Raw genomic sequence first — 25484 nt, 5'->3', positions numbered from 1 at the left:
TTCTCTAAGCGTATTATTAAGCAGAATAACCTTATTTCACAAAACTCTGTCACCCTCACCACCCTCACCACCACCACCACCACCACCACCAGTATTATTACCATCTAAAACAATATTAGTCTCTCTCTCTCTCTCTCTCTCTCTCTCTCTCTCTCTCTCTCTCTCTCTCTCTCTCTCTTTCTTCTTCTCTCCCTCTTCCTTCTCTTTCTCTTCCTCATCTTCTCTTTCCTTCCCCTCACCTCATTTCGTTCTCCCTCTCTGACACTAAACTCTCCCTCTCTCCCTCTTCTCTCCCTCTCTTCCTCTTCTCTCCCTCTCCTTTCCCCTCTCCCTCTTCCACTTCCTTATTATCTGTCTCCCTTCCCACACATAATTTCCTCATTTTCTCCCACTCTTTAATCTCCTCTTACTTGCGCTCCCTTCCCCTCTCCCTTCTATCTCCCTTTTCGTTCTTCTCTTCTCAGCTTTACTCTCCCTTCCCTCACCTCAGTTCTCCCTCTCATTCTGACACTGTATATCCTCTTTTTACTATTTACTCTTTTTCTCCTCTTCCTCTTCCTCCCTTCTTCTTCTTTATCCTTTTATTTTTTATTCCGGCCGTTTCCTTCCGTCCTTCCCCCTCGGCCCTTTCCTTCCGTCCTTCCCCCTCGGCCCTTTCCTTCCTTAACCCTTTTCTTTATATATCTCCCTTTCTTCCTCAACTCCCTGGTCCCTTATCCTTATCCTTATCATCCCACACTTATCCCTCCCTGTTCCTCCTCCTCCTTCCTTATCCATTTCTCTTTCTTCTCCTTCACGTCCTTCTCATTTTTGGCCCTTTTTACACACACTGAACACAACCTCCTCCTCCCGCTCCGCTTCCCCCTCCTCCTCCTCCTCCTCCTCCTCCTCCTCCGCATAGAATTAAACACTCACTCAGCCCGGAGTAGAGGAGGACGTAGGAGTTATTACACGCCGCCCCAGAAATAATAGTAAACCCTCTGAAAGCTCTCCCTATTCCTCTTCTTCCTCTTCTTCTTCTTCTTCTTCTTTTTCCTCTTCCTCTTCCTCCTATTTTCTGTTGTTTTTCCTGCTCCATCTCCTCTTGATTTTGTTCTTCCCGCTTCTTTTTTTCTTGTCGTTTTTTTCTTTTTAATTGTCGTTATCAAAATTGTTCTTACTATTATCGTTATTTTTTTTGCTTCATCTTTCGTCCTAATCTTCCTCTCTTTTTCTTTGTTTTTTTCTCTTATCCCGTTTTTTCTTCCATTTTTCTTCCTCCTCCTCCTCCTCCTCCTCCTCCTCCTCCTCACACAAGTAAACATGGCAAGGGATTCCACGCATGAAGAAAAGTCATCAAAATGGAGGAGGAGGAGGAGGAGGAAGAGGAAGAGGAAGAGGAAGAGGAAGAGGAAGAGGAAGAGGAAGAAGAGGAGGACGCCACATACACTATAACCTCAACATAACTACTGACTGCAACCTCTTGACCCGTGAAGGAGGAGGAGGAGGAGGAGGAGGAGAAGAAGGAGAAGGAGAAGGAGGAGGAGGAGGAAAATCAATAGGATGTGAAAGGGAAAGTTAAAATGAAAAAAAATAGGATGGGGGGATGGAGGTAAATATGGAAAGAAAAGGAAAAGGAAAAAATAACGAAAAGAATGGAAGAAAAAAGGAAGAGAAATGAACTGTGAAAGCGAAGGACGAATTGAAGAAGAAAGGACAAAGGAGGAGGAGGAGGAAGAGGAGGAGGAGGAGGAGAATGATGATGATGATAGTGATAAAAAAAAGAGGAGGAGGAGAAGAAGTAAGAAAAATGAGAAGACAAAGTGAAGGCGACAGAAAGAGAGGAATAGAAGCAAGACAGGAGATAAGAAGATCCAGGAGGAGGAGGAGGAAGAGGAAGAGGAAGAGGAGGAGGAGGAGGAGGAGGAGGAGGAGGAGGTGCAGAAAGCCAAGGAAAACAAAAGAATATATCACGTAAAAGGGAGACATTGACTAAAAGGAAAAGAAAAATATATCACAAAAGAAACTGAGAAATACGAAAAAGAAGGAATAGGAAAAATATGAAAACACTAACAGAAGAAAAAAACATTAAGAACAAAAAATAATAAAAACAAAGAAGTAGTGAAGAAACGTAGATAGAAATAAAGATAGAGAGAAATAGAAAATAAAGAGACTAAGGAAGAAGGGACGAAGCAGAAACAGCAGATAGGCAGAAAAGACGAGAGAGAGAGAGAGAGAGAGATGAATATTAAAAGCAGGAAAAGGAAATAAAGATAAAAAAAGCAATAATATTTCTTAACCACCAAATCCAGAGTTACAAGGAGAGAAAAAAAAGAGGAGGGGAGGGGAGGAGAAGGGAGAAGGAAGGAGGAAGGAAAAGGAGGAGGGAGAAAGAGAAAGGAAATAGGAAAGATTCTGAATTTACAAGTATTTGTTCAAGACCGGAAGGAAGAAGGAAAGAAGGAGAGGAGAGGATGAAGGAGAATAATGGAGAGAGGAAGGATATGCGAGAAAGGAGGGAGGAGAAGAGAAAGTCGAGGAAAGAGGGAATTAGCAAGGATGAAGGAGAATAGAAGGAAAATGGAGCAGGAAGGAAAGAGAACCAAATTATTAAATATGAGAAAAGATAAGCAAGAAAGGAGGAAAAAGAAGTAGGTTAGAAATTGTTGAAAGTCTCCATAATTTTCCTCTTATATTTATTTCTTCACTTCCTTTATAATAATTTTCATCTATCATCCACTTCTGTTCTAATTATCCCTTTGTCTTCTGTTTCTCTTCCTCTTACGCTTTTTCTCCTCCCAATTCAACCTCCTCCTCCTCCTCCTCCTCCTCCTCCTCCCCATTTTTATCCACCATCCTTTCTTCTCTTCCTCTGTTTCCACATCTGTAATGATCCTCCTCTTGTCTTCCATATCTCATCCTCCATTCTTTTCCCACCTTTTCCTCCTCCTCCTCCTCCTCCGCCTCCTCCTCGCACCTTTGTCTTTCAGTTTGTCTTATGCATAAACGGAGAAGCGCTTGCCTGAGTTCTTGATGAGGAAACGTACATATTTTAACTCTCTCTCTCTCTCTCTCTCTCTCTCTCTGCATGGTTTAATTTTTGAGAGAGAGAGAGAGTAATGCTCTTACGAATACCAGAATCTACTTTTTTTCGGAATCTAATACTGAAAAAAGTTACCCAGAAATTTGACTTTTGTATTACTTTCCTTTTTTTCCTTTTTTTTTTCCTTTATTCCCCTCAAGCGGCCGACCAATTCACGTCCACCTTGTCATCCTCTTTCCCATCATATATATTTTTCTTCCCTCGTCTCTCTCCCTCTCTATTTCTCTCTTTCCCTACTTCTTTTAATCCTCTCCATTCTTCCACAAGGCCTCTTGCTCATCCCTACCTCTCTCCTTTCCTCCCTCCCTCTCTCTCTGTCCCTCTCCCTCCTCCTCTCTCTTGTATTACCATTATCCCTCTCTTCTCCCATCTCCCTCCCTACCTCTTCGCCCTATTTCCATCCTCCCTTCTCTCTCTCTCTCTCTCTCTCTCTCTCTCTCTCTCTCTCTCTCTCTCTCTCTCTCTCAACACACACACACACACACACACACTACTTAATGTCTCAGTCGCGGGGTCTCATTTCCCTCGTCTTCTTCTCCCGTTATCTCCTCCCTTTCATCTCCTTCACCTCCTCCCTGTCTCTCCCTGTCTCTCTCTCCGTCTCATCACCGCTGCTTCGTCGGTAAACACGGGAAGGAAAATATTGTCCTGGTGTCACTCCTCCTTTTCCTCTTTTTTTTTTTTGTAGCTGTCTTCTTTGCATTTTTTTGTTTTGTTTTTACATTACTCCGTTCATTTTTTTCCTTCCATCAATATTCCTTTGTTTGCATTTTTCTTTCTCTCCTTATTTTTCCTTTGCTTTATTTTTTCTGTTTCCTTTTTTTTCCTTTTTTGCATTCTTTTCGTTTCTCCATTCTACCGTTTATTGTTTCGCTTCAGTCGTTATTCCTTTATTAATTCGCACTTTCCTTGCCACGCCTTGACCCAGTTCAAAACCTTACCCTCTACTCCGTGAGCCTGTTGTTTAAACAACAGTCGTTGGTGAGGAACTTTGTCAAACGCTTTACTAAAATCAAGATAGATTATATCACAATTTTCATCTCTGTCTACCGCCTCAAATACTTTATTGTAGAAGGACAAGAGATTGGTGAGGCATGACCTACCTTTCGTGAACCCATGCTGCGAGTCGTGAATTAAGCTGTGTTTCTCTGTACCTCTCGATACTTCTCCCTCCTCCCCCTTATCCTCACCTACCTTCCTTTTCCCCTTTCTCTCCTTTCTTTTTTTTCTTCGTCACTTTTTTTCGCTCGCCTTTCCGTTTCTCTCTCTTCCCTTTCTCTGTACATTACCCCCACTTTCCCCTTCCGTTTATCCCTTTGTCGCCCCTATCCTATGTTTGACTTCTTGCCTTCCTTCCCTACCCTCTTCTCCCCTCACCCTAAACTTTTCTCCCCTAATTTCCCCTTCCCTCTACACTTCCCTTCACCCCTCACCACCTCTTCCTTCCCATACCTTTCCTTATCTTCTCCCCAGTCCTTCCTCCCCCTTTCCCTTCCTCTTCCTCTCACTTCTCCCTTCCCAGTGGTCGGTGGAGCCAAGGCGGCACGCGACGAGAATATACCATCCCAGAAGAGGACAACGTTGATAACCAGCACGTTCCTGCTAAAGGATGTTCATTTACATTAAAATGACTCAACAAAAAAAGATGAAGAAGGCTAACTGCTGCGGGTGCTTCGACTGGCTCTTCGCCAGGCGGGCGCGCCGCAGCCCTCCCGAGGACCTCGACTCTTTCGTCGAGGAAGTCAAAAACGTGGGTGCCCAGGACGATGCGGGCGATCAGGGACAAGCGTCCCTGAGCCTGGTCTGCCTGCAGAACGCAGCTCAGCCGCTCGCTGTGGTGGCGGAGGAACTCCCCTCCGACACCCAGGATGCTGACGGGGTGGTGGGAAATGGAGGTAAGGAGGGCAATGGCAAGAGGCCTCAAACCCTCATCATTACAATCCACTTGGTCAAGAGAGAAAGGATCAACAAGCCACTGGACGAAACAACAGTCGCAGTAAAGGACTGGATGCCGGAGAGCCGTGGCAAGCGTGTTCAAACTCTGATCATTACTCAGCTCAGGGTCAAGAGAAAAAAGATCAAGGAGCTCCCCTCCGAGCATCAAGGCACTGCTGGGGACGCTCCTTCCAGCAGGGGCAAGGCAGTTACCGAGCCACCAAATAAGCCCCTCAAAAGCAGCCTCAAAAAGCAGGATGCACCTCAAAACACGGTCAAGAAAATTGTCAGGTTCAACTTCCAAAACCTGAACACTTTCGTCAAGGATCGTGAACAGTACTGTGGCTATGACTACTTCAAGTATGGCTTCCCTCTCTCCAGCATTCCTTCTGAGCTGCAAAAGCTAAAGGAGAGAACAGTGAAGCCACAGGAAGAGCCACCAAAGGAAGCTGTAAACAAACTGCCAGAGCTTCAGAAAACAGCAACAGAGAAAGCAACAGATTCACACAACAAAAACACTGAGCCACAACATCTCACAGGGATCCTCAAGAAAGGAAAGACGGCCAGCACCGCTCATAGATGTCTGCGCTTTGACTTCCAAAACTTGAACACTTTCGTCAAGGATCGCGAGCTGTACTGTGGCTACGACTACTTCAAGTATGGCTTCCCTCTCTCCAGCATTCGTTCTGAGCTGGAAAAGGTAAAGGAAAGAAAAACGAAGCCACAGGAAGGGCCAGTAAAGGACGCGCTAAACAAACACAACACATTACAAGAGCAAACAGTTAGAGCAGCTTGCTGTACACCGATGAATACCACTATTGAAGGGAAGTCTCCTAAAGGTATCCTTAAGGGAGAAAAGATGCCACGGTCCACCTGTCCAAAACATGTCCGCTTCAACCTTGGTAACCTTCGCGCCCCCGTCAAGGAACGTGAGCTGTACCGTGGCCACGACTACTGCAGATACGCCGCGCCGCTCGAAGCCACTCAGTCTCCCAACTTTACCTCGAGGCTTCACCACCAGCCCGTTAGATCCGCCTCTAACTCGCTGCGTGGCGCGCCTCGGCACCTCGGGAGGACGACACAGTGGAGCAACGACTCCTTCCAGCAAAACGGTGGCCGGAATGCTGCACACAACTACACCAACAGCCGCCACTCACAGCACCGCCAGCACAACTCAAGCACCTATGTCTCGCCGAGATACGAACCAAGACATTTCTACGGACAGACAAATCCAGGCACCAACTCCCGCACCAGATGTCGTGTCAAGAGAGGCGCCAAGCCGAGTGGTGGTGATTTTCTGTGAGCACCGGGCGAGCACACTCAGTCGTGATCAAACTCAAATATTCAGCGACGTACAGTTGACGTACATTGCGGGTGCATTTCTCAACACCCGCTGAACAGCAACTGTCGTTGATTGGTGATAACAGTGACTGAGGAGTGCCAAGCACCAAACACACTGAGAGGAACGGCTCGCCAGCTGACTACAGTCACCATGCAGAGGAACACATCCCACGGAACGGTGCCACTTCTACGGAACAAATTGTTCAAGAGTGTCGCATCTGTGGGGAGTGATTCGATGCATGTGTGTGGTTACATTTCTTATCTTATATTTCAAATGAAAAAAATAAAAATAAATATTCTTCATTTACCCTCCCCTGTTCTTCCCTGTCTTTTTCCTCCTCTCTCTTGTGTTACCATTATCCCACTCTTCTCCCTTCTGCCCTCCCTACCTCCTCACCCTATTTCCATCCCCTCTCTCTCTCTCTCTCTCTCTCTCTCTCTCTCTCTCTCTCTCTCTCTCTCTCTCTCTCTCTCTCTCTCTCAACACACACACACACACACACACACACACACACACACACACTACTTAATGTCTCTGTCGCGGGGTCTCATTTTCCTCCTCCTCTTATCTCTTTATCTCCTCCCTTTCATCTCCTTCACCTCCTCCCTGTCTCTCCCTGTCTCTCTCTCCGTCTCATCACCGCTGCTTCGTCGGTAAACACGGGAAGGAAAATATTGTCCTGGTGTCACTCCTCCTTTTCCTCTTTTTTTTTTGTAGCTGTCTTCTTTGCTTTTTTTTTTTTTTTTTTACATTACTCCGTTCATTTTTTTTCCTTCCATCAATATTCCTTTGTTAGTTTGCATTTTCTTTCTCTCCTTATTTTTCCTTTGCTTTATTTTTCTGTTTCTTTTTTTTCCTTTTTGCATTCTTTTCGTTTCTCCATTCTACCGTTTATTGTTTCGCTTCAGTCGTTATTCCTTTATTAATTCGCACTTTCCTTGCCACGCCTTGACCCAGTTCAAAACTTTACCCTCTACTCCGTGAGCCTGTTGTTTAAGCAACAGTCGTTGGTGAGGAACTTTCTCAAACGCTTTACTAAAATCAAAATAGATTATATCACAATTTTCATCTCTGTCTACCGCCTCAAATACTTTATTGTAGAAGGACAAGAGATTGGTGAGGCATGACCTACCTTTCGTGAACCCATGCTGCGAGTCGTGAATTAAGCTGTGTTTCTCTATACCTCTCAATACTTCTCCCTCCTACCCCTTATCCTCACCTACCTTCCTTTTTCCCTTTCTCTCCTTTCTTTCGTTTTTTTCTTTTTCCTTCGTCACTTTTTTACGCTCGCCTTTCCGTTTCTCTCTCTTCCCTTTCTCTGTACATTACCCCCACTTTCCCCTTCCGTTTATCCCTTTGTCGCCCCTATCCTATGTTTGACTTCTTGCCTTCCCTTCCCTTCCCCTCTTCTCCCCTCACCCTAAACTTTTCTCCCCTTATTTCCCCTTCCCTCTACACTTCCCTTCACCCCTCACCACCTCTCCCTTCCCATACCTTTCCTTATCTTCTCCCCAGTCCTTCCTCCCCCTTTCCCTTCCTCTTCCTCTCACTTCTCCCTTCCCAGTGGTCGGTGGAGACAAGGCGGCACGCGACGAGAATATACCATCCCAGAAGACGACAACGTTGATAACCAGCACGTTCCTGCTAAAGGATGTTCATTTACATTAAAATGACTCAACAAAAAAAGATGAAGAAGGCTAACTGCTGCGGGTGCTTCGACTGGCTCTTCGCCAGGCGGGCGCGCCGCAGCCCTCCCGAGGACCTCGACTCTTTCGTTGAGGAAGTCAAAAACGTGGGTGCCCAGGACGATGCGGGCGAACAGGGACAAGCGTCCCTGAGCCTGGTCTGCCTGCAGAACGCAGCTCAGCCGCTCGCTGTGGTGGCGGAGGAACTCCCCTCCGACACCCAGGATGCTGACGGGGTGGTGGGAAATGGAGGTAAGGAGGGCAATGGCAAGAGGCCTCAAACCCTCATCATTACAATCCACTTGGTCAAGAGAAAGGAACAACAAGCCACTGGACGAAACAACAGTCGCAGTAAAGGACTGGACGCCGGAGAGCCGTGGCAAGCGTGTTCAAACTCTGATCATTACTCAGCTCAGGGTCAAGAGAAAAAAGATCAAGGAGCTCCCCTCCGAGCATCAAGGCACTGCTGGGGACGCTCCTTCCAGCAGGGGCAAGGCAGTTACCGAGCCACCAAATAAGCCCCTCAAAAGCAGCCTCAAAAAGCAGGATGCACCTCAAAACACGGTCAAGAAAATTGTCAGGTTCAACTTCCAAAACCTGAACACTTTCGTCAAGGATCGTGAACAGTACTGTGGCTATGACTACTTCAAGTATGGCTTCCCTCTCTCCAGCATTCCTTCTGAGCTGCAAAAGCTAAAGGAGAGAACAGTGAAGCCACAGGAAGAGCCACCAAAGGAAGCTGTAAACAAACTGCCAGAGCTTCAGAAAACAGCAACAGAGAAAGCAACAGATTCACACAACAAAAACACTGAGCCACAACATCTCACAGGGATCCTCAAGAAAGGAAAGACGGCCAGCACCGCTCATAGATGTCTGCGCTTTGACTTCCAAAACTTGAACACTTTCGTCAAGGATCGCGAGCTGTACTGTGGCTACGACTACTTCAAGTATGGCTTCCCTCTCTCCAGCATTCGTTCTGAGCTGGAAAAGGTAAAGGAAAGAAAAACGAAGCCACAGGAAGGGCCAGTAAAGGACGCTCTAAACAAACACAACACATTACAAGAGCAAACAGTTAGGGCAGCTTGCTGTACACCGATGAATACCACTATTGGAGGGAAGTCTCCTAAAGGTATCCTTAAGGGAGAAAAGATGCCACGGTCCACCTGTCCAAAACATGTGCGCTTCAACCTTGGTAACCTTCGCGCCCCCGTCAAGGAACGTGAGCTGTACCGTGGCCACGACTACTGCAGATACGCCGCGCCTCTCGAAGCCACTCAGTCTCCCAACTTTACCTCGAGGCTTCACCACCAGCCCGTTAGATCCGCCTCTAACTCGCTGCGTGGCGCACCTCGGCACCTCGGGAGGACGACACAGTGGAGCAACGACTCCTTCCAGCAAAACGGTGGCCGGAATGCTGCACACAACTACACCAACAGCCGCCACTCACAGCACCGCCAGCACAACTCAAGCACCTATGTCTCGCCGAGATACGAACCAAGGCATTTCTACGGACAGACAAATCCAGGCACCAACTCCCGCACCAGATGTCGTGTCAAGAGAGGCCAAGCCGAGTGGTGGTGATTTTCTGTGAGCACAGGCGAGCACACAGTCGTGATCAAACTCAAATGTTCAGCGACGTACAGTTGACGTACATTGCGGGTGCATTTCTCAACACCCGCTGAACAGCAACTGTCGTTGATTGGTGATAACAGTGACTGAGGAGTGCCAAGAAGCACCACAAACACACTGAGAGGAACGGCTCGCCAGCTGACTACAGTCACCATGCAGAGGAACACATCCCACAGAACGGTGCCACTTCTACGGAACAAATTGTTCAAGAGTGTCGCATCTGTGGGGAGTGATTCGATGCATGTGTGTGGTTACATTTCTTATCTTATATTTCAAATGAAAAAATAAAATAAATATTCTTCATTTACCTCCCTGTTCTTCCCTGTCTTTTCCTCCTCTCTCTTGTATTACCATTATCCTCTTCTCCTTCTTCCTCCCTACCTCCTCACCCTATTTCCCCCCCTCTCTCTCTCTCTCTCTCTCTCTCTCTCTCTCGACATTAAAGCTCAATCATCAGTGACTGAAAATATAGTAAAGGTGCCCAATTTCAAAAGAGCTAACTTCGTAGAAATCCGACAAAAACTAACAGAAATACAACTATCAGATGACGGCAACGTAGAGGAAGCCTGGCTAAGCCTTAAAAATCACTTCCTCACTCAGCAGAACACATTCGTCCCCTTGTGCGAGAAGCGAATTAACACTAATAAAAGCCCACCGTGGTTTAATAGCGAAATTAAACAATCAGTCAATGAGAGAAAATTGTTTTACAGGTTAAAGAAAGAACAAAGCACGCCTGAGAACATTAGACTTTATAATGATGCCAGGCGACGAGTAGTAAAAAGACTAGTAGGTCAGGCAAAGCGTAGATACGAAGAAAATACTGCAGCCAACTGTAAAAATAACCCGAAATCTTTATTCATTTACATAAACAACAGAAAGGCGATCAAAAGTGGTATTGGACCTTTAACAAACAGCGACGGTGCACTAGTGACTGACAGCCAACACATTGCAAACCTCTTAAACAATTACTTTTCCTCGGTGTTTAATAATAACAGTCTTCCTCTCGCTACCACCAACACCAGTACTATTGTAAATCTCGAGCATGCATTGCCTAATTTTGAAATAACAACCGATAAAGTCCTTAAAGCTCTCCATTCACTTAAAACAAATAAAAGTCCTGGACCTGACAAGGTATATCCAACTCTGCTGAAAGAAACGAAGAGCGAAATACTCTCCTCCCTCACAACCGTATTCAATATGTCCTTGCGACAAGGCATCGTCCCTTCAGATTGGAAAAAGGCTAACGTGACACCGATTTTCAAGAAAGGAGACAAAAAAGTACCAGGTAATTACAGGCCCATTAGTCTAACTTCGGTTGTAGGTAAGCTACTTGAGGGCATAATTGGAGACAAATTGTGAGTTACCTTGAAAGCCACTCATTGATTGGGGACTCACAACATGGCTTCCGAAACAAAAGATCCTGCCTATCAAACCTATTAACCTTTTATAACGACCTCTTCACTGTTTATGACGTAATCAAATCACTGGACGTAGTCTATCTTGATTTCCAGAAAGCGTTTGATAAAGTCCGCATCATAAATTACTTTACAAATTAAAGCAAATAGGTATTGACGGTCAAGTAAACCAATGGATCGCGAATTGGTTGAGCAACAGACAACAAAGAGTAGTGATTGACGGATTTAACTCAGAATGGGCGCCTGTCACTAGTGGCGTCCCTCAGGGCTCGGTCCTTGGCCCAGTGCTCTTCATTATTTACATCAACGACGTGGATGTTGGACTCAATAACCGCATTAGTAAATTTGCAGACGACACAAAGATTGGTAACTCGGTTCTCACTGACGAAGACAGGCAAAGCCTCCAAGAGGATTTGCACAAAATTTCAGCTTGGTCGGATAGATGGGAGATGCCCTTTAACGTAGACAAGTGCCAGGTCCTTCAAGTTGGAACGAGGAATAGGAAGTTCGAATACGAAATGCGCGGCGTTAAACTCAAAAGCGTTCAATGCGTCAAAGACTTGGGGGTCAAAATCGCGTCAAACCTCAAATTCTCACAGCAATGCATCGATGCAGCAAATAAAGCGAACAGAATGTTGGGCTTCATTAAAAGAAACTTTGTATTCAAGAATAAAGATGTAATACTCCCGCTCTACAACAGTTTAGTCAGACCCCACTTGGAAAATGCGGTACAGTTTTGGTCCCCCCACCATGCAAAGGATATTGCTAAATTAGAAGGTGTTCAGCGTCGGGCAACGAAAATGATCCCTTCCTTGGCAACAAATCCTACGAAGAAAGGTTTTCTACCCTTAACATGTTCTCTCTTGAGAAACGTCGCCTCCGAGGAAAACTGATCGAATGTTTTAAAATACTTAATGGTTTCACGAATGTAGACAGATCAACATTGTTTATGATCGATGACAGTCTGCGCACGAGGAACAATGGCGTAAAACTCAGATGTAGACAAGTAAATTCAGACTGCACCAAATTTTTCTTCACCAACGTTGTAGTGCGAGAATGGAATAAGCTTCCACCATCAGTGGTCCAGTGTAACACGATTGACTCCTTCAAAAATAAGCTCGACCGTCACTTCCTTCAACTTAATATCAACTAGAGTAGAAGTGCAACGTTTTGGAGTCTTCTGATTAATGTAAAATCACTTAGGTTTAAGGACAGACCACCAAGTCTGGACCATGGGGTCTGTGTGGTCTGATTTTCTATGTAAATCTATGTAAATCTCTCTCTCTCTCTCTCTCTCACACACACACACACACACACACACACACACACACACACACACACACACACACACTACTTAATGTCTCTGTCGCGGGGTCTCATTTTCCTCCTCCTCTTATCTCTTTATCTCCTCCCTTTCATCTCCTTCACCTCCTCCCTGTCTCTCCCTGTCTCTCTCTCCGTCTCATCACCGCTGCTTCGTCGGTAAACACGGGGAGGAAAATATTGTCCTGGTGTCACTCCTCCTTTTCCTCTTTTTTTTTGTAGCTGTCTTCTTTTTTACATTTTTTTTTGTTTTTACATTACTCCGTTCATTTTTTTCCTTCCATCAATATTACTTTGTTAGTTTGCATTTTTCTTTCTCTCCTTATTTTTCCTTTGCTTTATTTTTTCTGTTTCCTTTTTTTTCCTTTTTGCATTCTTTTCGTTTCTCCATTCTACCGTTTATTGTTTCGCTTCAGTCATTATTCCTTTATTAATTCGCACTTTCCTTGCCACGCCTTGACCCAGTTCAAAACTTTACCCTCTACTCCGTGAGCCTGTTGTTTAAGCAACAGTCGTTGGTGAGGAACTTTGTCAAACGCTTTACTAAAATCAAGATAGATTATATCACAATTTTCATCTCTGTCTACCGCCTCAAATACTTTATTGTAGAAGGACAAGAGATTGGTGAGGCATGACCTACCTTTCGTGAACCCATGCTGCGAGTCGTGAATTAAGCTGTGTTTCTCTGTACCTCTCGATACTTCTCCCTCCTCCCCATTATCCTCACCTACCTTCCTTTTCCCCTTTCTCTCCTTTCTTTTTTTTCCTTCGTCACTTTTTTTCGCTCGCCTTTCCGTTTCTCTCTCTTCCCTTTCTCTGTACATTACCCCCACTTTCCCCTTCCGTTTATCCCTTTGTCGCCCCTATCCTATGTTTGACTTCTTGCCTTCCCTTCCCTACCCCTCTTCTCCCCTCACCCTAAACTTTTCTCCCCTAATTTCCCCTTCCCTCTACACTTCCCTTCACCCCTCACCACCTTTTCCTTCCCATACCTTTCCTTATATTCTCCCCAGTCCTTCCTCCCCCTTTCCCTTCCTCTTCCTCTCACTTCTCCCTTCCCAGTGGTCGGTGGAGCCAAGGCGGCACGCGACGAGAATATACCATCCCAGAAGAGGACAACGTTGATAACCAGCACGTTCCTGCTAAAGGATGTTCATTTACATTAAAATGACTCAACAAAAAAAGATGAAGAAGGCTAACTGCTGCGGGTGCTTCGACTGGCTCTTCGCCAGGCGGGCGCGCCGCAGCCCTCCCGAGGACCTCGACTCTTTCGTCGAGGAAGTCAAAAACGTGGGTGCCCAGGACGATGCGGGCGAACAGGGACAAGCGTCCCTGAGCCTGGTCTGCCTGCAGAACGCAGCTCAGCCGCTCGCTGTGGTGGCGGAGGAACACCCCTCCGACACCCAGGATGCTGACGGGGTGGTGGGAGATGGAGGTAAGGAGGGCAATGGCAAGAGGCCTCAAACCCTCATCATTACAATCCACTTGGTCAAGAGAGAAAGGATCAACAAGCCACTGGACGAAACAACAGTCGCAGTAAAGGACTGGACGCCGGAGAGCCGTGGCAAGCGTGTTCAAACTCTGATCATTACTCAGCTCAGGGTCAAGAGAAAAAAGATCAAAGAGCTCCCCTCCGAGCATCGAGGCACTGCTGGGGACGCTTCTTCCAGCAGGGGCAAGGCAGTTACCGAGCCACCAAATAAGCCCCTCAAAAGCAGCCTCAAAAAGCAGGATGCGTCTCAAAACACGGTCAAGAAAATTGTTAGGTTCAACTTCCAAAACCTGAACACTTTCGTCAAGGATCGTGAACAGTACTGTGGCTATGACTACTTCAAGTTTGGCTTCCCTCTCTCCAGCATTCCTTCTGAGCTGCAAAAGCTAAAGGAGAGAACAGTGAAGCCACAGGAAGAGCCACCAAAGGAAGCTGTAAACAAACTGCCAGAGCTTCAGAAAACAGCAACAGAGAAAGCAACAGATTCACACAACAAAAACACTGAGCCACAACATCTCACAGGGATCCTCAAGAAAGGAAAGACGGCCAGCACCGCTCATAGATGTCTGCGCTTTGACTTCCAAAACTTGAACACTTTCGTCAAGGATCGCGAGCTGTACTGTGGCTACGACTACTTCAAGTATGGCTTCCCTCTCTCCAGCATTCGTTCTGAGCTGGAAAAGGTAAAGGAAAGAAAAACGAAGCCACAGGAAGGGCCAGTAAAGGACGCTCTAAACAAACACAACACATTACAAGAGCAAACAGTTAGGGCAGCTTGCTGTACACCGATGAATACCACTATTGGAGGGAAGTCTCCTAAAGGTATCCTTAAGGGAGAAAAGATGCCACGGTCCACCTGTCCAAAACATGTGCGCTTCAACCTTGGTAACCTTCGCGCCCCCGTCAAGGAACGTGAGCTGTACCGTGGCCACGACTACTGCAGATACGCCGCGCCGCTCGAAGCCACTCAGTCTCCCAACTTTACCTCGAGGCTTCACCACCAGCCCGTTAGATCCGCCTCTAACTCGCTGCGTGGCGCACCTCGGCACCTCGGGAGGACGACACAGTGGAGCAACGACTCCTTCCAGCAAAACGGTGGCCGGAATGCTGCACACAACTACACCAACAGCCGCCACTCACAGCACCGCCAGCACAACTCAAGCACCTATGTCTCGCCGAGATACGAACCAAGGCATTTCTACGGACAGACAAATCCAGGCACCAACTCCCGCACCAGATGTCGTGTCAAGAGAGGCGCCAAGCCGAGTGGTGGTGATTTTCTGTGAGCACAGGGCGAGCACACACAGTCGTGATCAAACTCAAATGTTCAGCGACGTACAGTTGACGTACATTGCGGGTGCATTTCTCAACACCCGCTGAACAGCAACTGTCGTTGATTGGTGATAACAGTGACTGAGGAGTGCCAAGAAGCACCACCAACACACTGAGAGGAACGGCTCGCCAGCTGACTACAGTCACCATGCAGAGGAACACATCCCACGGAACGGTGCCACTTCTACGGAACAAATTGTTCAAGAGTGTCGCATCTGTGGGGAGTGATTCGATGCATGTGTGTGGTTACATTTCTTATCTTATATTTCAAATGAAAAAATTAAATATAAATATTCTTCTTCATTTACCCTCCCCTGTTCTTCCCTGTCTTTTTCCTCCCTTTCTTAACATTATAACATAAGAATGTAAGGAGTCAGCAAGAGACCGGTTGGCCTATACTAGGCAGCTCCTGTACACTCAACCCCACCTTACCTCACCATCCATGGCTTTATCTAACCTCTTCTTGAATGTATCTACAGTATGGTATTGGCACCCACAACATGGCTCCCAAGCCTGTTCCATTCGTCCACCACTCTATTGGTGAACCAATTCTTGCCTATGTCTTTGTTAAATCTGAATTTGTCTAACTTAAAACCATTTACACACACACACACACACACACACACACACACACACACACACACACGCACGCACGCACGCACGCAAGCACGCACGCACGCACGCACCCACCAACACCCACACCCACACACACACACACTACTTAATGTCTCAGTCGCGGGGTCTCATTTCCCTCGTCTTCTTCTCCCGTTATCTCCTCCCTTTCATCTCCTTCACCTCCTCCCTGTCTCTCCCTGTCTCTCTCTCCGTCTCATCACCGCTGCTTCGTCGGTAAACACGGGGAGGAAAATATTGTCCTGGTGTCACTCCTCCTTTTCCTCTTTTTTTTTGTAGCTGTCTTCTTTTTTACATTTTTTTTTGTTTTTACATTACTCCGTTCATTTTTTTCCTTCCATCAATATTACTTTGTTAGTTTGCATTTTTCTTTCTCTCCTTATTTTTCCTTTGCTTTATTTTTTCTGTTTCCTTTTTTTTCCTTTTTGCATTCTTTTCGTTTCTCCATTCTACCGTTTATTGTTTCGCTTCAGTCATTATTCCTTTATTAATTCGCACTTTCCTTGCCACGCCTTGACCCAGTTCAAAACTTTACCCTCTACTCCGTGAGCCTGTTGTTTAAGCAACAGTCGTTGGTGAGGAACTTTGTCAAACGCTTTACTAAAATCAAGATAGATTATATCACAATTTTCATCTCTGTCTACCGCCTCAAATACTTTATTGTAGAAGGACAAGAGATTGGTGAGGCATGACCTACCTTTCGTGAACCCATGCTGCGAGTCGTGAATTAAGCTGTGTTTCTCTGTACCTCTCGATACTTCTCCCTCCTCCCCATTATCCTCACCTACCTTCCTTTTCCCCTTTCTCTCCTTTCTTTTTTTTCCTTCGTCACTTTTTTTCGCTCGCCTTTCCGTTTCTCTCTCTTCCCTTTCTCTGTACATTACCCCCACTTTCCCCTTCCGTTTATCCCTTTCTCGCCCCTATCCTATGTTTGACTTCTTGCCTTCCCTTCCCTACCCCTCTTCTCCCCTCACCCTAAACTTTTCTCCCCTAATTTCCCCTTCCCTCTACACTTCCCTTCACCCCTCACCACCTTTTCCTTCCCATACCTTTCCTTATATTCTCCCCAGTCCTTCCTCCCCCTTTCCCTTCCTCTTCCTCTCACTTCTCCCTTCCCAGTGGTCGGTGGAGCCAAGGCGGCACGCGACGAGAATATACCATCCCAGAAGAGGACAACGTTGATAACCAGCACGTTCCTGCTAAAGGATGTTCATTTACATTAAAATGACTCAACAAAAAAAGATGAAGAAGGCTAACTGCTGCGGGTGCTTCGACTGGCTCTTCGCCAGGCGGGCGCGCCGCAGCCCTCCCGAGGACCTCGACTCTTTCGTCGAGGAAGTCAAAAACGTGGGTGCCCAGGACGATGCGGGCGAACAGGGACAAGCGTCCCTGAGCCTGGTCTGCCTGCAGAACGCAGCTCAGCCGCTCGCTGTGGTGGCGGAGGAACACCCCTCCGACACCCAGGATGCTGACGGGGTGGTGGGAGATGGAGGTAAGGAGGGCAATGGCAAGAGGCCTCAAACCCTCATCATTACAATCCACTTGGTCAAGAGAGAAAGGATCAACAAGCCACTGGACGAAACAACAGTCGCAGTAAAGGACTGGACGCCGGAGAGCCGTGGCAAGCGTGTTCAAACTCTGATCATTACTCAGCTCAGGGTCAAGAGAAAAAAGATCAAAGAGCTCCCCTCCGAGCATCGAGGCACTGCTGGGGACGCTCCTTCCAGCAGGGGCAAGGCAGTTACCGAGCCACCAAATAAGCCCCTCAAAAGCAGCCTCAAAAAGCAGGATGCGTCTCAAAACACGGTCAAGAAAATTGTTAGGTTCAACTTCCAAAACCTGAACACTTTCGTCAAGGATCGTGAACAGTACTGTGGCTATGACTACTTCAAGTTTGGCTTCCCTCTCTCCAGCATTCCTTCTGAGCTGCAAAAGCTAAAGGAGAGAACAGTGAAGCCACAGGAAGAGCCACCAAAGGAAGCTGTAAACAAACTGCCAGAGCTTCAGAAAACAGCAACAGAGAAAGCAACAGATTCACACAACAAAAACACTGAGCCACAACATCTCACAGGGATCCTCAAGAAAGGAAAGACGGCCAGCACCGCTCATAGATGTCTGCGCTTTGACTTCCAAAACTTGAACACTTTCGTCAAGGATCGCGAGCTGTACTGTGGCTACGACTACTTCAAGTATGGCTTCCCTCTCTCCAGCATTCGTTCTGAGCTGGAAAAGGTAAAGGAAAGAAAAACGAAGCCACAGGAAGGGCCAGTAAAGGACGCGCTAAACAAACACAACACATTACAAGAGCAAACAGTTAGGGCAGCTTGCTGTACACCGATGAATACCACTATTGAAGGGAAGTCTCCTAAAGGTATCCTTAAGGGAGAAAAGATGCCACGGTCCACCTGTCCAAAACATGTGCGCTTCAACCTTGGTAACCTTCGCGCCCCCGTCAAGGAACGTGAGCTGTACCGTGGCCACGACTACTGCAGATACGCCGCGCCGCTCGAAGCCACTCAGTCTCCCAACTTTACCTCGAGGCTTCACCACCAGCCCGTTAGATCCGCCTCTAACTCGCTGCGTGGCGCACCTCGGCACCTCGGGAGGACGACACAGTGGAGCAACGACTCCTTCCAGCAAAACGGTGGCCGGAATGCTGCACACAACTACACCAACAGCCGCCACTCACAGCACCGCCAGCACAACTCAAGCACCTATGTCTCGCCGAGATACGAACCAAGGCATTTCTACGGACAGACAAATCCAGGCACCAACTCCCGCACCAGATGTCGTGTCAAGAGAGGCGCCAAGCCGAGTGGTGGTGATTTTCTGTGAGCACAGGGCGAGCACACACAGTCGTGATCAAACTCAAATGTTCAGCGACGTACAGTTGACGTACATTGCGGGTGCATTTCTCAACACCCGCTGAACAGCAACTGTCGTTGATTGGTGATAACAGTGACTGAGGAGTGCCAAGAAGCACCACCAACACACTGAGAGGAACGGCTCGCCAGCTGACTACAGTCACCATGCAGAGGAACACATCCCACGGAACGGTGCCACTTCTACGGAACAAATTGTTCAAGAGTGTCGCATCTGTGGGGAGTGATTCGATGCATGTGTGTGGTTACATTTCTTATCTTATATTTCAAATGAAAAAATTAAATATAAATATTCTTCTTCATTTACCCCCCCCTGTTCTTCCCTGTCTTTTTCCTCCCTTTCTTAACATTATAATATAAGAACGTAAGGAGTCAGCAAGAGACCGGTTGGCCTATACTAGGCAGCTCCTGTACACTCAACCCCACCTTACCTCACCATCCATGGCTTTATCTAACCTCTTCTTGAATGTATCTACAGTATGGTATTGGCACCCACAACATGGCTCCCAAGCCTGTTCCATTCGTCCACCACTCTATTGGTGAACCAATTCTTGCCTATGTCTTTGTTAAATCTGAATTTGTCTAACTTAAAACCATTTACACACACACACACACACACACACACACACACACACACACACACACACACACACGCACGCACGCACGCACACACCAACACCCACACCCACACACACACACACTACTTAATGTCTCAGTCGCGGGGTCTCATTTCCCTCGTCTTCTTCTCCCGTTATCTCCTCCCTTTCATCTCCTTCACCTCCTCCCTGTCTCTCCCTGTCTCTCTCTCCGTCTCATCACCGCTGCTTCGTCGGTAAACACGGGGAGGAAAATATTGTCCTGGTGTCACTCCTCCTTTTCCTCTTTTTTTTGTTGTTGCTGTCTTCTTTTTTACATTTTTGTTTTGTTTTTACATTACTCCGTTCATTTTTTTCCTTCCATCAGTATTCCTTTGTTAGTTTGCATTTTTCTTTCTCTCCTTATTTTTCCTTTGCTTTATTTTTTCTGTTTCTTTTTTTTCCTTTTTGCATTCTTTTCGTTTCTCCATTCTACCGTTTATTGTTTCGCTTCAGTCGTTATTCCTTTATTAATTCGCACTTTCCTTGCCACGCCTTGACCCAGTTCAAAACTTTACCCTCTACTCCGTGAGCCTGTTGTTTAAGCAACAGTCGTTGGTGAGGAACTTTGTCAAACGCTTTACTAAAATCAAGATAGATTATATCACAATTTTCATCTCTGTCTACCGCCTCAAATACTTTATTGTAGAAGGACAAGAGATTGGTGAGGCCTGACCTACCTTTCGTGAACCCATGCTGCGAGTCGTGAATTAAGCTGTGTTTCTCTGTACCTCTCGATACTTCTCCCTCCTCCCCCTCATCCTCACCTACCTTCCTTTTCCCCTTTCTCTCCTTTTTTTTTTTCTTTTTTCTTCGTCACTTTTTTTCGCTCGCCTTTCCGTTTCTTTCTCTTCCCTTTCTCTGTACATTACCCCCACTTTCCCCTTCCGTTTATCCCTTTGTCGCCCCTATCCTATGTTTGACTTCTTGCCTTCCCTTCCTTACCCCTCTTCTCCCCTCACCCTAAACTTTTCTCCCCTAATTTCCCCTTCCCTCTCCACTTTCCTTCACCCCTCACCACCTCTCCCTCCCCATACCTTTCCTTATCTTCTCCCCAGTCCTTCCTCCCCCTTTCCCTTCCCCTTCCTCTCACTTCTCCCTTCCCAGTGGTCGGTGGAGCCAAGGCGGCACGCGACGAGAATATACCATCCCAGAAGAGGACAACGTTGATAACCAGCACGTTCCTGCTAAAGGATGTTCATTTACATTAAAATGACTCAACAAAAAAAGATGAAGAAGGCTAACTGCTGCGGGTGCTTCGACTGGCTCTTCGCCAGGCGGGCGCGCCGCAGCCCTCCCGAGGACCTCGACTCTTTCGTCGAAGAAATCAAAAACGCGGGTGCCCAGGACGATGCGGGCGAACAGGGACAATCGTCCCTGAGCCCGGTCTGCCTGCAGAACGCAGCTCAGCCGCTCGCTGTGGTGGCGGAGGAACTCCCCTCCGACACCCAGGATGCTGACGGGGTGGTGGGAAATGGAGGTAAGGAGGGCAATGGCAAGAGGCCTCAAACCCTCATCATTACAATCCACTTGGTCAAGAGAGAAAGGATCAACAAGCCACTGGACGAAACAACAGTCGCAGTAAAGGACTGGACGCTGGAGAACCGTGGCAAGCGTGTTCAAACTCTGATCATTACTCAGCTCAGGGTCAAGAGAAAAAAGATCAAAGAGCTCCCCTCCGAGCATCGAGGCACTGCTGGGGACGCTTCGTCCAGCAGGGGCAAGGCAGTTACCGAGCCACCAAATAAGCCCCTCAAAAGCAGCCTCAAAAAGCAGGATGCGTCTCAAAACACGGTCAAGAAAATTGTCAGGTTCAACTTCCAAAACCTGAACAGTTTCGTCAAGGATCGTGAACAGTACTGTGGCTATGACTACTTCAAGTATGGCTTCCCTCTCTCCAGCATTCCTTCTGAGCTGCAAAAGCTAAAGGAGAGAACAGTGAAGCCACAGGAAGAGCCACCAAAGGAAGCTGTAAACAAACTGCCAGAGCTTCAGAAAACAGCAACAGAGAAAGCAACAGATTCACACAACAAAAACACTGAGCCACAACATCTCACAGGGATCCTCAAGAAAGGAAAGACGGCCAGCACCGCTCATAGATGTCTGCGCTTTGACTTCCAAAACTTGAACACTTTCGTCAAGGATCGCGAGCTGTACTGTGGCTACGACTACTTCAAGTATGGCTTCCCTCTCTCCAGCATTCGTTCTGAGCTGGAAAAGGTAAAGGAAAGAAAAACGAAGCCACAGGAAGGGCCAGTAAAGGACGCGCTAAACAAACACAACACATTACAAGAGCAAACAGTTAGAGCAGCTTGCTGTACACCGATGAATACCACTATTGAAGGGAAGTCTCCTAAAGGTATCCTTAAGGGAGAAAAGATGCCACGGTCCACCTGTCCAAAACATGTGCGCTTCAACCTTGGTAACCTCCGCGCCCCCGTCAAGGAACGTGAGCTGTACCGTGGCCACGACTACTGCAGATACGCCGCGCCTCTCGAAGCCACTCAGTCTCCCAACTTTACCTCGAGGCTTCACCACCAGCCCGTTAGATCCGCCTCTAACTCGCTGCGTGGCGCGCCTCGGCACCTCGGGAGGACGACACAGTGGAGCAACGACTCCTTCCAGCAAAACGGTGGCCGGAATGCTGCACACAACTACACCAACAGCCGCCACTCACAGCACCGCCAGCACAACTCAAGCACCTATGTCTCGCCGAGATACGAACCAAGGCATTTCTACGGACAGACAAATCCAGGCACCAACTCCCGCACCAGATGTCGTGTCAAGAGAGGCGCCAAGCCGAGTGGTGGTGATTTTCTGTGAGCACCGGGCGAGCACACTCAGTCGTGATCAAACTCAAATGTTCAGCGACGTACAGTTGACGTACATTGCGGGTGCATTTCTCAACACCCGCTGAACAGCAACTGTCGTTGATTGGTGATAACAGTGACTGAGGAGTGCCAAGAAGCACCACAAACACACTGAGAGGAACGGCTCGCCAGCTGACTACAGTCACCATGCAGAGGAACACATCCCACGGAACGGTGTCACTTCTACGGAACAAATTGTTCAAGAGTGTCGCATCTGTGGGGAGTGATTCGATGCATGTGTGTGGTTACATTTCTTATCTTATATTTCAAATGAAAAAAATAAAAATAAATATTCTTCTTCATTTACCCTCCCCTGTTCTTCCCTGTCTTTTTCCTCCCTTTCATAACATTATAACATAAGAACGTAAGGAGTCAGCAAGAGACCGGTTGGCCTATACTAGGCAGCTCCTGTACACTCAACCCCACCTTACCTCACCATCCATGGCTTTATCTAACCTCTTCTTGAATGTATCTACAGTATGGTATTGGCACCCACAACATGGCTCCCAAGCCTGTTCCATTCGTCCACCACTCTATTGGTGAACCAATTCTTGCCTATTTGTTAAATCTGAATTTGTCTAACTTAAAACCATTTACACACACACACACACACACACACACACACACACACACACACACACACACACACACACACACACACACACACACACACGCACGCACACACGCACACACACACACACACCCCACACACACACACACACACTTAATGTCTCTGTCATGGGTCTCATTTCCCTCGTCTTCTTATCTCTTTATCTCCTCCCTTTCATCTCCTTCACCTCCTCCCTGTCTCTCCCTGTCTCTCTCTCCGTCTCATCACCGCTGCTTCGTCGGTAAACACGGGGAGGAAAATATTGTCCTGGCTTCACTCCTCCTTTTCCTCTTTTTTTTTCTTTAGTAGTCTTCTTTGTATTTTTTTTTTAGTTTTTACATTATTCCGTTCATTTTTTTTTCTTCCTTCCATCATTATTCCTTTGTTAATTTGCATTTTTCTTTCTCTCCTTAATTTTTTTCTTTGCTTTTTTTCTGTTTTCTTTTTTTCCTTTTGCATTCTTTGTGTTCCTCCATTCTGCCGTTTACTGTTTCGTTTCAATCATTATTCCTTTATTAATTCGCATTTTCTTTCCTCCCATTATTTTCCCCCTACTTTCTTTCTTTTTTTTCCTCTCCTTTCTTCCCGTCTTGCATTACTCTACCATTCATTGCGTTTCATTATTCATTTTCATTTTTTTTTATCTTTACTTATTTCCTTATTTACTTCCATCCTCCTTTTTTACGTAACTTTTATCTTCCTTTTTTTATTTTCCTTTTTTTTTTTGCGCATGATTAGTACTTTTTTAGTTTCATGATTTTTTTTCTTTTCATTCATTCATTCTTTTTACCTTTTTTTTCGTTTTCTTTCCTTCCGTCCGTTCTTCCTTATTCCTTTCATTCCTATACGTTTGAAATTGGAGAGAGAGAGAGATCCCCTAGTGACAGAGTACCAGGTTAATAACAATGAAATGAGGTGACACACACACACACACACACACACACACACACACACACACACACACACACACACACACACACATACACAGGTAATATTAATAATGGCTGAGGTGAGTTGAGTTAGCTTTGTCTTGAGTAAGTAATGCCGCGCTCCCGCATGCTCTTATTAGCTGTATGTGTGTGTGTGTGTGTGTGTGTGTGTGTGTGTGAGGATGATAATGTTGGACTAATAATGCTAACAGCTACAGGAAGAATAAACTGTGATAATGATAATAGTAATCCTAATAATAAGAAGAGGAAGAAGAAGAAGAAGAAGAAGAAGAAGAAGAAGAAGAAGAAGAAGGAGACGAAGAAGAAGAAGGAAACGAAGAAGGAGACGAAGAAGGAGACGAAGACGAAGAAGAAAACGAAGTAGAAGTAGAAGTAGAAGAAGAAGTAGATGAAGAAGAAGATAGAGGAAATGTAAACAGGACGAGGAGGAAAAAAAGAGAACGTTGGACAGATTGTTAATGATGATGATGATGATGATGACATTGAAATTACGTTAATCCGAAAAACATCCGCTCGACATCTATTCCTATCAGTTTTATCTTTATTTTTAGACCATCGGAAGGAAGCCCAGAACGTGTACTTATCTAACACTTACGGACTAATTTCCTGCCTTCATTGATTCGAACTAACTCTCCTTCTTCGAACTAAGACTTTTCCGACCAGTGACATTCGGATGAACGGACTCGGCCTCTTTGTGGCACTTGGAAATTCGATGCGTAAGACGAAATTTTATCCGTTATTATTACGAAGGTTTTGATAGGAAGGAAGGGAAGGAGTGGAGGTGATTGTGGTGGTGATGGGGGTGGTTAGTAAGTGAGGGTTGGTGATGGTGATGGTCGAGGTAGTGGCTTTGATGGGTGTTAGTGATGATGGTGGTGGTAGTGGTGGTGGTGGTGGTGGTTGTAAATAATAATGATAGGAATAGTGAAAAGCGAACTAAGAATAACAAGTAAAAGAGGAAAATGACACGTAGGATGAAAGAGGAGTGCATGGATAAAGAAGAGCAGAAGGAAAAGGAAAAAGAGGAGGAAGAGGAAAAGAGGGAGGAGGAGAAGGAGATGGAGGAGGAGGAGGAGGAGGTCAGCATTAATATAGTTGAACCGTAAGGGTGACACAAAATCTATAAATATAACCGTTATAAACACACACACACACACACACACACACACACACACACACACACACAAAGGAGCTGCCTCGTACAGGCCTACCGGCCTCTTGCAGACTCCTGCGTTCTTATGTTCTTATGTTCTTACTTAATGTCTCTGTCGCGGGGTCTCATTTTCCTCCTCCTCTTATCTCTTTATCTCCTCCCTTTCATCTCCTTCACCTCCTCCCTGTGTCTCCCTGTCTCTCTCTCCGTCTCATCACCGCTGCTTCGACGGTAAGCACGGGAAGGAAAATATTGTCCTGGTGTCATTCCTCCTTTTCCTCTTTTTTTTTTGTAGCTGTCTTCTTTGCATTTTTTGTTTTGTTTTTACATTACTCCGTTCATTTTTTTCCTTCCATCAATATTCCTTTGTTAGTTTGCATTTTTCTTTCTCTCCTTATTTTTCCTTTGCTTTATTTTTTCTGTTTCTTTTTTTTTCTTTTTGCATTCTTTTCGTTTCTCCATTCTACCGTTTATTGTTTCGCTTCAGTCGTTATTCCTTTATTAATTCGCACTTTC

The 25484-nt window shown here is 46.3% G+C and overlaps 1 protein-coding gene across 1 annotated transcript; it reads left to right on the top strand.

Moving 5' to 3' along the window:
* The first annotated feature begins 8010 nt into the window (after positions 1–8010).
* LOC126986898 (uncharacterized) lies at positions 8011–22458 on the top strand. The gene is made up of 2 exons (XM_050843393.1): positions 8011–8296; positions 20866–22458. Exons 1-2 carry the CDS (start codon positions 8011–8013, stop codon positions 22206–22208), a joined length of 1629 nt encoding a protein of 542 aa, XP_050699350.1. The 3' UTR covers positions 22209–22458.
* Positions 22459–25484: the final 3026 nt, after the last annotated feature.

Source organism: Eriocheir sinensis, chromosome 63 (genome assembly GCF_024679095.1).
Source record: "Eriocheir sinensis breed Jianghai 21 chromosome 63, ASM2467909v1, whole genome shotgun sequence".
NCBI lineage: Eukaryota > Metazoa > Arthropoda > Malacostraca > Decapoda > Varunidae > Eriocheir > Eriocheir sinensis.
This window is presented reverse-complemented; position numbering and strand designations above follow the sequence as displayed.